This window comes from Perca flavescens, chromosome 12 (assembly GCF_004354835.1).
Source record: "Perca flavescens isolate YP-PL-M2 chromosome 12, PFLA_1.0, whole genome shotgun sequence".
Lineage (NCBI taxonomy): Eukaryota > Metazoa > Chordata > Actinopteri > Perciformes > Percidae > Perca > Perca flavescens.
Window position 1 is genome coordinate 25,318,545 of NC_041342.1, and position 13,199 is coordinate 25,331,743.

Sequence of the window (13,199 nt, forward strand, 5' to 3'; positions counted from 1 at the left end):
CCGCATTTGCAGCACTTCGCCGAACCGGATGCGTTGTCCATTAATATTAACAGTCTATGCTTTTAACCGTGTTTAATCCAGTTACTACTGTAGCTAATGGTAGGCTAATGTTACCCGCTGTCAAGTGTAACGTGTTATTAGTGTTTACTAGCGTGACATGCAGCGATAATTCTGTTGCCTCTTGCGCCTTTTTAGGAGCATCAGAGAGCAGCGCAGACATTTACCTAAGTGGCACTGTAATGAGCCACCGGAAGTGGATTTTAACATGCGCCGTTAACGTGAACCGAAAAGTGCGTTGCCTGTATCTTTTCACGGTAAACGCGTGTGGAAAGCGGTTGCACAACAGCTGAAATGTTGTGCTGCGCACGGACGTAGTGTTTAAAATTTACGGAGACAACCAAATAGAATATTTGCCAATAGACTCAATCTGGTTGCCAAGGGCAACCGTTGAATCCTGTAGATATTTCAGCTTGAAATTCAGATTTTTGAAATTGTGTTTTAAAGGAGTTAATAGTTCAACATTTTGGCAAATACAGTTATTGGATTCTTTGCTGAGAGTTAGGTGAGAAGATTGATATTACTCTCATGTCTAATTAGGTATGTAGCTGGAAGCAGAGAGAAACGGCTAGCCTGGCTCTGTCCAAAGGTTTAAAAAATATACCTAAGAGCGTGCAAAGATCACTATTTAACAAAACCAGTTTAAACGTTTAAAAAGGATTGAAGTTGCGGTTTTAGGGTGGGGTGGGGAGTGTCAGACTATTTCTTTGTTGGAAGACATTCCATCTAACTCACAGCAAAAAAAGCGAATAAGTGTATTTCACAAAATGTCAAAATATTTTACCTTTTAAGTTGCTCAACATAAATCTGCAATCTCAAAGTCATTTTTTGGAGGAAGGAGATCAAGTCTGTGGAAACTGAAACCAACTCAAAGAATGACACCTGTACATTGATCCAAGCTCCACCCCCAGGAAGTAGGTTACAAGTGATTGACAGGATGCAGACACGCTTCCTGCCTCACACTTCTTCTCATTGGTTGGATTCTTTCCACACTTTGAAAAGGGCTATCCCTGGTTCTGAGTCTAATATATTTCCTTGCTGCTCACCAAAAGCAAGAATTTATTTCTATTGCTTCTATATGAATAATAATCCATGAGTAACCTTCTGCCGCTTCAACCACAACAAACACACTCATTCATTTCATTTTATGAGTCAATATTTGTTTTTAGATGTGTCATGAATTCATCTTTTTAAAGCATGATGTCTGCTGTGGAAAACATCAATGCCTCCAGATTATACTCAAATAATTTTGTTGAGTCAACACTCAACAAAATTATAACACTTTAAAGTGCTCATATTATGCTCATTTTCAGGTTCATAATTGTATTTAAAGGTTATATCAGAAAAAGTTTATGTGGTTTAATTTTCAGAAAACACCATATATATATACTCCTCTTTTCACCCTGTGTGTTGAGCTCTCTGTTTTAGCTACAGAGTGAGGCATCTCACTTCTGTACAATCTTTGTTGGAGCAGTAAGTACTGCTAGCTAGTCTGAGGGCATGCCATGCTAGCAGCTAGGCGAGCATTATAACGTGTGTTACAACGTGACGCACGTTAGTCTCGGAAGTAAAGACTGGACTACAATAGAGCTGTTTGTGAACAGTGTTTTCTCTGGAAGATAGTATGTCCCTTTGGGGTGGACTTTGGGCTTTTTCACTTTGTAAACCTATAACATGCACAAAAAGATATACACTCACCTAAAGGAATTAGGAAGACCTGTTAAATTTCATGTTAATGAAATTATCTAATCAACCAATCACATGGCAGCTCCTTCATTTCATTTTTTCATTTTCATTTATTTGATAGGGACAATGCTCATTGATCAACAGACAAATTACTTGCTGTAAACAAGCCAGAGTTAGCTACAAGTGCTAGTTTCCATCGGTTGTCCCTAGCCAGGTCTTAACAGGCACCCTAAAATACAAAAAGCAATACAAATACACTATAAATCTAAGAAATACAGTAGCAATGTAATAAATACAGCAGAAATTTTAAAACAATATGAATATACCCGCAAACAGACAATACGTTGCTCACCTCATCTAATCCTCAGCTTAATTACATTCATGGGTTTAAGTATTTGGTGTATGATTACAATTGTAATTGTCCCTAATCCAAGATTTAAGATGTTTTTTAAAAGAAGAGAGATTATTACAGTCCCTTAATTCATTGGGCAGACTATTCCAAAAAATTGTGGCTCTGATAGAAAAGGCTGTGCTTCCAATCTTACTTTTTCTAAATTGAACTATGCAATCCCCTCTGGTGGTTGCTCTGGTTAATCTATTGACCTTATCTTTCTATTTTATAAACTGGCACAGTGGTGGTGGAGCAAGCCCATGGAGTACCTTAAAGACAAGACAGGCATCAGCAAAGTTTCTAAAGTTTTCAAAACTAAACATGTTGTGTTTTGTAATTATGTGACAATGATGATAGCTATTACCCTTACGGTCCAATGTCTTTAATGCTTGTTTATAAAGTGACTCCAATGGTTGTAATATTGTTTTATTGGCTTGCGACCAGCTAGTTAAACAGTAAGAAAAATGTGAGAAGATCATTGCATGCAAAAAGAGCTTTGCGGCCTTCATTGGTAGGTATGGTCTTATGTGCTTAAAATTTGCCAGGTTAAACTTAACAATATTGCCAACCTTTTTTGTGTGCTTTTTAAATGAGAGTTGTGAGTCTAGGATAATTCCCAGATATTTAAAGTCAGATACCACTTTAACCTTCTCTTGGTTAACAATTACCTCAGGGTCATAAGTCACAGTAGTTTGTTTTGTAAAATACATACATACTGTTTTACTTATGTTCAGGTGTAAGCATGAATTAGTTAGCCATATGGATACTTTACTCATTGCCTCAGTCAGTTGTTGTGCAGCTTGTTGTTTATTTTTAGCATGCACATAGAGGACTGTGTCATCTGCATACATTTGTAAATGTACAGATGGACAATCAGTCGGCAGGTCATTTATGTAGAGACTGAACAGAAGGGGGCTCAATATAGATCATTGAGGGACACCCATTTTACAATTTAGATATGCAGATTGAGTGTTATTAATGCGTGTGCTTTGTTTTGACAGTTAAGTATGATTTCATCCATTTAATTGCATTACCACAAAAATTAAAATAAGATAGTTTTGACAAAAGAACATCATGATTGACAGTGTCAAATGCTTTTTTTAAATCTAAAAATATTGCGCCCACCACGCCACCTTTATCTAGATTAATTTTGATGTTCTCAATAAAAAAGCAGTTGGCTGTTTCTGTGGAGTGATTACTTCGAAAGCCAAACTGCATTGGGTGCAGTGGTGTACGACCTTTACTAAGATAAGTAGTTAGCTGTTTCTCCACCCATTTCTCTGCTACCTTGGATATTACAGGTAGTATACTGATAGGCCTGTAGTTCTCCACCAGTGTTTTCTCACCGGCCTTGAAAATGGGGGTTACCACAGCTGTTTTCCAGGAGCTTGGGAAAATACCTTGTTTAATTGATGGATTGATTACATGTGTAAGAGGTTTGATTAAAAACTGTTTATAAGTTTTTAAAAATACAGAATCAAGACCAAAGGCATCCTTAGCTTTTGAGTTCCTTAATGAATTTATGGTATTCTCTACCTCAAATTCACTAATTTCCTCAAATCCAAAAACAGGTTTGTCAATATTAATAGGAATGCTCACTATATTACTAGCAATGCAATTCTGTGTCAATTCCTCCACTGATTGAATGAAGAAATTGTAAAAAGTGCTTTCTATAATATCGTCTTCTCTGGTTATGATTCCATTTAATTTCAGTTCAAGTGCCGGTGTGCAATGCTGAGTATCTTTACCAATTAATTTATTAAGATTGTTCCAGATTAATTTCCCATCTCCCTTTGCATCATCAATTACTTTTATATAGAAATCTCCTTTGGCTTTCCTTATATTCCTTACTACTCTATTTCTGAGGGATGTATAACTATATATATATCACTTCTAAGTCCTGACTTAAGTGCATCTTTAGTGAGGAATCTCTGTTCCTGTTGAGAGCCTCATTGAGCCAAGGTAGAGGATTTTTCTGTCTTGGTCTGTATCTCATTGTTCTGCTATATGAGGATATTATAGTATTAACAGTGCTTGAAAACAGATTGCAACTGTTCTCTATATCTTCAATAGCCAAAAGATCAGTCCAGGCGATATCATTTAAAGCAGATTTAAATTTGTCCATATCATTTTTAGGAATACTCGAATGATAGTGTTTCACTATGGTTGTTCTTAAAACGTTTTTTAGTGAGTTTTCTTCCCAGTAATGTCATATTATGGTCAGATAAACCTGTTAATAAATTGTATGATTTTCTTATCCTTTCCGGTCTGTTTGTAAACATTAAGTCAATTTGCGTCTGAGAAGAATGAGTGATGCGGGTGGGACCAATAACTAACTGGGTGAGATTAAATTTATGTATTTAAGTTTTTTCCGATCAGAGTTATTTTCCCAGTTTATATTAAAATCACCCATTAAAATTAGCTCCTTTCTTTCTTGACATTGTTTTAACAGTTTATGTAAATTATCATAAAAAGCAATGGTAGATGGAGGACGATACAAGCAAATCAAAATGAATGACATTTCAGGGGATAACCAAACATTCAGTCCAAGGCATTCAATATCTAATACAGGTGACCATTCAATCAGATTACATTTAATTGTGTCTTTCACATAGATTAACACGCCTCCCCCTCGCCCTTTGTCTCTGTCCTTTCTGAAAACATTGTATCCAGATACATTAACAACTGCCTCTGGGGAATATTTATTTAACCACGTTTCTGAGATAGAAAATCCAGGTTGGAATTATTCAGTAAATGTTCCATTTGATCACTCTTTGAGACCATACTACGAAAATTAATGTGTCCGCCTAGTAATCCCCTTGGTTTGGAGCGTGGGTCCCATAGAATTTTTGCATGGTTTAGAGTTTGGAAAAATGTAAACTTACAGTGTTTCCTGATAGCTGGATTGAGATCAGTAAGTTTTCGTTTATCATGAACAGACCGCTTTACCAGTGTAGAGATCCCTAGCGTCGGTAGCATGAGAGATGAAAGCTCACCACTGGCATGCGTCAAAACTCCGGAGCGTTCCTCGCACGTCGCTCCGTGCGAGGTGCAATCCAAACCGCAGGCCACACATGGATTCAGCGCATCCAGGGAAGACTGCAGCATGATGTCCATCGATGCCATCCACGAGCACCCGCATGATCTTTGGCCTCCTTCCACGTTCAGACTCCGATTGCTGCTGTTGTCCCGCCGGTAGTCCAGGGCAGGTCCCAGGCGACAGCCATGCGTGTCTATGGCATCACCAATACCGGATCCGTACGGACCAGGGTTAGGCTCGACATCTCCAGCCAAGAGAATGATTGTCAACAGCAGAAGGATATCCTGGTAGGGCCGTCTTGATTTTATTTTCCTTTGGATACCTGTATAACTTGGCAGGGTAGCTTGGCCTTTGTTTAGCAGAGCTTCATAAATAGCATGTTGGCTCGATGCGTTCGGTCTAGTGCCGTGCTGAGACTTTCCAAGCCCAGCTGAACCGGCACAACAACATCGCACAGAGAGTAGGAGTAGCAAAAAGACGAAACTTGCTACAAACAAACTTTTAGTGATCGTAACACTTTGCCTTGATGGTATTGCATTTAGTTCAATGCATTTAGGGGTGTGGTCCAGGTCTAGACAATCTCCTGAACTCCAAACTGAATGTCAGAATGGGAAAGAAAGGTGATCTAAGCAACTTTGAGCGTGGCATGGTTGTTGGTGGCAGACGGCCTGGTCTGAGTATTTCACAATCTGCTCAGTTACTGGGATTTCCGCGCACAACCATTTCTAGGGTTTACGTTTAAGAATGGTCTGAAAAAGAAAGAACATCCAGTATGCTGCTGTCCTGTGGGCGAAAATGCCTTGTTGATGCTAGAGGTCAGAGGAGAATGGGCCGACTGATTCAAGCTGATAGAAGATCAACTTTGACTCAAATAACCACTCCTTACAACCGAGGTATGCAGCAAAGCATTTGTGAAGCCACAACACACACAACTTGAGGTGGATGGGCTACACCAGCAGAAGACCCCACCGGGTACCACACATCTTAACTAAAAATAGGAAAATGAGGCTACAATTTGCACGAGTGCACCAAAATTGGACAGTTGAAGACTGGAAAAGTCTTTCCATCCTTCCTTGTTATCACTGTGCAGGCTGGTGGTGGTGTAATGGTGTGGGGGATCCCTTTCGCCTTCAGAACTGCCTTAATTCTTCGTGGTATTGATTCAACAAGGTGCTGGAAGAATTCTTTAGAAATGTTAGGATAGGGTCAAACCGTATTAGTATTAGTATGGTGTTCCCTACTAATCCTTTAGGTGAGTGTATAACACTATAAAGGAAAGGGGAAAAGCCCAAAAGCATAATATGAGCACTTTAAGACTTACGTCAATCAGTTAAGAAACAGTAGTTGTGCAATGTGTGATGTGAAGTGCACAAGCTGATTATTGGTCTTATGAAAGAGTTTCTGCAGCATGGAGGACCTGTTCAAATCTGTGTGTTAAATGTTTGCAATATAAATCTATAATGCTGTCAAAGAGATTGTGCATCTTTTAATTTGTGTGAAGTACAAGTACTAAGTGAAGTAGGCATTGTTTTTGAACTGCTGTATCATTACCATATCAGGATGAAGGGTTATGAGTATAAAGCAGTTTTCCTCTGAGAATATTGCACTCAGAAAAAAAAAAAAACCCAACAACTGGATTCAAGTCCATTAAGGACATGATTAAACCCTGCAGGATCTCCTCTCTCCATAAAATTGAATTGTTTAAAATGAAGCCAGTGGAAAAGGAGGCAAAAATAGACTTCTGGCAATAACACTGCTGGCCCTGCTCTGTTTTGCATTCCATTCACTGCCTCTACCCTTACATCTCATTTTCTTTTCTCTGTTTTGCTGCAGTGTGAGTTTGTCCTCTATCATGCCTCACACCGCTTTGATAATCAAGAATTTTTTTTTTCCTATTCTTAATGGGTTTTGCAAACTATAACAAAGTACCCTATGCTTTGTTTGCCGGCTTCTTGTGTACAAGGGCGGACACATTTCTCCTCTGAGATTGTGTTGAAGAATATTGTTCCAGGTGTCATCATGGCCTGTTTGTGTATATGTGTTTGTGCATGTGTTTCAATGTGTGTGTGTTGCATCAGCTGCGGCAGGTGTCTCAGGCAAAGCGTTGGGATGACGTTGGGACAGGCAGACGCATCAGACAGTCCAGATTAGTCGAGACTCTGGAATTTCCTGATGAGGACTTTGGCGTTAACCTGGGAATAGTAAGTGTCTGAGGACATGCTAAAATTATGTGTATGCTTGGTAAGTGAATAGTGAGTTCCTTTTTATTCCTGAGGTACAAATGTGTATTATTATTATTATTATTATTATTATTATTATTATTATTATTATTATTTTTAAAAACCTGATGGTTTATATGATTGGTCTGTTTTATTTTGTTTTGTGATGCACTTTGTAATGTGGATTTTGAAAAGTGCTCATAAATATAAAAATAAAATTTTTACTATTTTGTGACATTGATTTATAGAATCAATAAAAAAAAGATCAATAGTTGAAATGAAAAATTGTCATTTGTTTCAGACCTACATTAATATGTTATTGTGCTAAAACATGGTATACTGTAATTGTAAAAATAAACCAATGGTCGAAAGGTTTGGCATCCTCTGTCCCACAACAGTACTTGTGTTTTTAGTGTCTGTCTCAAAAGCAGGACCACATTTCCAATAATCCTTAGAGCTTTCCACTGCAAGGAAGATCCTTCACCCACGCATTGTATTTCTTTCCTTCACTGAAGAGGATAAACATGTTGAAAGTCATTTTTCTCATCAGCTTTGCTCCACTTTTCAGGAAGAACGGTCCTGTCGTCCTGTTTTGTGCTGTAAAGCAGGGGTCTTCAACAGGGGGTCCTCAGAGTCAATGCAGGGGGGCCTCCAAGTTATTGATTTCTTTTTTATTTATTTATTTTTTAAAGCTTTTAAAAAAATTTGAAAGTCTTAACATGAATCCAATATATTATTAGCAAATATAAATCCCCACTGATGATGGCATACTGGCATATAGGTTAGGTAGTCAATAAGGTAGCCGTCCACAGATGCAGTTAATTTAAGGATTCACTGTGCCACATGTTTAACATTAAAACATGATTTATAAAACCATGCCAACAATTATTAGGCTATTTTAATAGCCTATGCAAAAAAAAAGGTATGATGGCTCTAGGCCGCCCTACATGTTATTGTAGGCCCAGTTTAATATGCAACTTCATTTTCTACAATATATGTATTAGAGGGTCTCCGTTCCATCTCTTTTTCAGTTAGGGGGTCCTTAGCTTAAAAAAAAAAGTTGAAGACCCATGCTGATTTCCAAACTGATTTCCTCTGAAATAAAGGCACACCATTTTATTGTTGGTAGTTGAAGGGATAGTTCAGAATGGGGTTGTATGAGGTACTTATCCATAGTCAGTGAGTTACCTACAGTAGATGGCGGCCGACACGCCCTCAGTTTGGAGAAGCAGACAGAAATACCGACACTGAAGCTAAGCAATGTACAGCTGTGGATGAGGGTAGCAGCAAAACAGATTTTTGACACCTAAAAAAAAAAAAAAGTCCCACTTAAAAAATATCCATTTAAGTGTACGCTATATTTATTTTTAAGTCTGTGAAACTAACCCTTTAAAACATCAAACATACAATAACACAAACAAACTGATCGAGGCAGTGGTAGACCAGCAGAACACGGGAGTTCTGTGTTCTGCGAGGTAAAATTACTGTTTTTGTCAAAGGAGTCAGGTAGCTTTGAAGAAAGCAAAGATGGATGCATCATGTAAAGGGCTGTCTGATGGCAAGATAGAGCAGTGAAAATATTTTAATATGGTGTACACCTAAACCAATATAGTTTTATAATTTTTTTTAGGTGTCTAAAATATGTTTTGCTGCTGCCCCGTCCACAGCAGTACATTGCTTAGCTTCCGTGTTGGTACACCTGCCTGCTTCTCTAAACTGTGTGTGCCGACCGCCATCTACATGTAGGTAATACACTCACTATGGAAGTACCTCATACAACTTAACTTGAAAATATCTGAACTATACCTTTTAAGGAGAGTCATGCTAATGGTTCAAAATGTACTGGAGGTGATAATAATGTACCTAATGGGAAAATACTGAAATGCAATACATAACCCCCTTATTCTTTTTGCTTGCTTTGTGTGTTGTTGTCACATCTGTGTTAAAATATTTGGATATAGTGTTTAAAATGAAGCCACTGCTTATTGTACATTTATCTCATTTGACAAAAGGACACAATGGCCATTAAGAAGCGGACCTCGAGAACTAGAAGAATTCGTCCCGTCTCCACCAGACCGAGTGAGTTTTTGTGCCTCGCCATATGTGCTCACATAGCATGATATATTTACAATAATCGCAGGGTCAGGGTCAATTGACTCTCTATTTGTAATAAAATAATGAAAGTACTGTATTTCTTCAGCCATACAAGTAGTATGCAACTTACCATAATGAAATGAGTGATCACTTCTTTCAAAATTTAAATTGGCTTTATATTTTCTCACCCATACTAATGCCTATGATAATAATTAATGTGTTAATGCCAGTGTATTCATCTTGCATCTTTAAATAGGAGGATTAACGCTTCTTAGGTAGTAACATGGCCTTTTCTCCAATACCCCCCAGGCCAAACTCGACATTTTTGCCTCACTAGTGGTTATGGTCTAAGAATAGCGGGGTTGCCTCTCCATTTTCATCCATTATCTGCCTCACAGGGCAGCTACATTAGCATGGCTATGTAAATAAAGACCATAGAAGTTTTATTATTAAATTTTTTTCATTTGTCTTTTAATATTTGAGTTTAGAAAAATGTAATGTCATAAGCGATTATTTGATTTCAACTTCAGTCTATTTAATTGAAATCAAGAGGTTGATATGCAGTGTACCATAGGCCAAAATGTGACCTGAAAATTATTTTAATTTTGTCTCGTCGTAGGTCTAGGTGATGAGCCCAGTCCCTCTCCTACCCCTTCTGCTCCACCGCACTCTGCCCCTCTTACCCACTCGGCATCATGGGAGTGTCTGTCCACCCTCCCCACCAACGGCTCGCCCTTGCGTCACGTGACCCACGTCAGGCCTCGCCCACCGCGGAGACACAGAGCAGGGCACCCTCCCCCAGAATCTGTAAGTCGATGACAAAATGGCGTGAAAGTGACCTTTGACCTTATTGTGAACTCCAGTAGGCAGGAATCACCTCTTTCTCGAGCTTCTTGTGACAGAAACCTCTGAACTAGGGCTGCACGATGTAAGGAAAATACGGTAGTTGCAATTATTTCGATTGATACTGCGATTGCGATATGATTCACGATATTGGAGGGAATGATCATTTTTGTAGCATTATTCTTATATTCATTGAAAATCATTTTATGATTATAGTGTGACTTTTGCAAGGATCTGTACCAAACAAAGATTTTTTTCTTTAGTCTGTAGGATTCGTTTGTAGGCTGGGACGTCTCTGCAGCACCATAATACGTAATCCAGAATGATTTGGCGGACATTTTGCCTTTAAAAAATATTGCTCCCCTGCTGCGATTTGGATATTGCACTAGTCCATATGATGATTTTGATAAAATTGCGATTAATTGTGCAGCCCTACTCTGAACGGCAGTTTCTCAAACAAATGTTTGAGATTTGTATACAGATCTCTAACACAGCTAACACTTTTTAAAACGGCATCCATATCTTTTATGACACCTTGAAGGTAAAGGAGTCTTTATTGTGCTAGTGACATCTACAGTATGTATATTTAACTGGTACATTTTATTTATTTATTTTTTTTATCTCATGCTCTGGCATTAAGTCCAGTCTGTGTGTTTCCGGTTGTAGAGGTGAGAAAGTAAACCCAACATGTATAGTTTTCAGGGGTTCTTTTATCTCTTGACTGCTTTGTGCAAACGTGTGTTATTTATCTTGTTTGCCATGCCAGTGGCACTTTCCAAAAATAAGTCCTTTAAAGTAGGAAGCTGTCACATATGTCTCTGTGACTCGATGTTAATCATGCACAGCTATCTCCCAGGGGCTGCGGGGCAGCTTCTAACTTAAAACGGCTTGTTTGTTTTGAGACTTTGTAAAAAGCTTTTTCTACATCGGTACAAACTCAGTTACGGCAGCATGATGAGGAGGAGTTGTTTCACAAACAGACTTCTGTTGGCAGTGGATTCTGTTCTGCCAGCCAGCTATTTGAAATGATAATACCTTTTGTTGTCCTTTCAGCTTTTTGCCGACATGACGGATTGATAATTGTTATCCTGTTATTCTTTCCCTGTGTGTGTGTGTGTGTGTGTGACTGTGTGTGTGTGTGTGACTGTGTGTGTGTGTGTGTGACTGTGTGTGTGTCTTGTTTGTAGCATTGCTCGGAGAATGGAGGAGTCAATATGCTGGAGGATGGACTACCTGATTTTTACAGCAAGAGAGTTCTACCTGACAGGTAGCTCACAGAATCAGTTTCCGTGCAGTCTTTAAGAAATGCATTAGATTTGTCATTACTACAGTGGCCCCCTAAGGAGAGCACACACTTTAAGGGAACTGTAGTCCAAATCCGGTGGATTAGTAAAACCTGATATTCTTCAGCATCTAATAGGAGCATATCCAACCTGACATGCAAGATCTTTATCTGACAGTTCTTATTAGATAGTTAGCCTCATGTCTTTATCATGAGAAATTGTATTGTAATTATGACAAAAGAATTATATTATCAGAGTTAAGTTACCATTTAAAAAAATACTTGTGACTTGGACTTGTAGATTACTAGAGTGACCTTGAAGCAAATTAATTAAATTAATCAATATTTTTGTATTAACAATGGATGAAATGACAATGTGAAAGGGGTCGCTTGTAGTGACAAACCAAAATAATTGTTTCCCGGTTGCCCCAAGTTCTACCGAGCATTTAATCATCTTTCAGCTCATCGTTTTTGTTGTAGGACCCACAAAGAATGTTTTGGTTCACTCTCAGCGCTCTCATCAGTGTTGTTTCCAACCACAGCAGGCGGCCATCAGTGGGTACGCTACTTTCTTAGCACTTAAAGGTGCCCTGTGGGGCTTTTGACCACTAGTAGCGCTATGGAGCAATGTTTTTGTGTAAGGCTCCCCATTTTCTTTTATTGTACACAAGGGGCACAATAACTATTTATATTGCAAATGTTTTACAAGAAAGTAAATGCTCTCACCATCTTTGTTAGACCTAAAGAATACATACAATGGGTTTAGAAACTTTCTTGTCAACAAGAAAACGCCACAGGGCACTTTTAACGGCAGACACGCAAAGTTAGTGACTAGCTGGTGAACATAGTAGAGCATTTAGCAACCAAAGAGCCAGATAGTTTCCTAAAAATTAGTGGAAACCAAAAAGAGATAACAGAGATTAAATGAATAGTGAATATTAGACTTCTAGTCACCAGGTGGCCACAAACGCAACTCAACAAATTCCAATGTTGCTCAGAATCTGCTAGCTCGTGTGCTTGCAAGCAAGTGTGACATGTCAAGTTAAAAGGTGATGATATAAAAATTGATACAGCATAGTATCGTGATATTTTATGTGGCAATACTGTATCAATACAGACCCGATCATCAATCATTCCTCCTCTCTTTCCCCTTCCATGTCTTCAACTTTATAAATAAAGCCTTAAAAATGCCTACAATTTTTTTCTTTTAAAATAAAAAAAAATTGCAATATATTGCAGAATATCGCAATATGTTTAAAATTGCAATTATATCGTGATAATATCGTATCGTGAGGCCTCTGGTGATTCCCACCCCTAACTATTGCTGCCCTCGAGCAGGCAAAAATCAGTTAATGCAGGTTTATGTAAATCATAAATGTTCTTCAACCTAACGTACTTATAACTTACGATTCCTTGGCAATGTTGACATACAGTATGAAAAATCCCATGAAGTCAGTGACTGAATCAGGTTCTCCCAAAGCCTCAAACCAAGAAGGAAATAATGGCAAAATCTTAACCAAATGGCGACTGTTAATTTTTATCGTCTAGCTTTCTCATAATTATCACATAACAGGGCTCTAGAGTGCG

General features: G+C 38.4%; 1 protein-coding gene across 1 annotated transcript in view; it reads left to right on the top strand.

The window, feature by feature from the left end:
- LOC114565020 (capping protein, Arp2/3 and myosin-I linker protein 3-like) overlaps positions 1–13,199 on the top strand; it is a 61,867-nt gene that overhangs the window by 33,677 nt on the left and 14,991 nt on the right. Inside the window, exons 19-22 of the mRNA XM_028592814.1 lie at positions 7,253–7,375; positions 9,406–9,472; positions 10,107–10,294; positions 11,518–11,597. Coding sequence (XP_028448615.1) covers positions 7,253–7,375; positions 9,406–9,472; positions 10,107–10,294; positions 11,518–11,597 — 458 coding nt within the window. The remainder of the gene's footprint in view (positions 1–7,252; positions 7,376–9,405; positions 9,473–10,106; positions 10,295–11,517; positions 11,598–13,199) is intronic.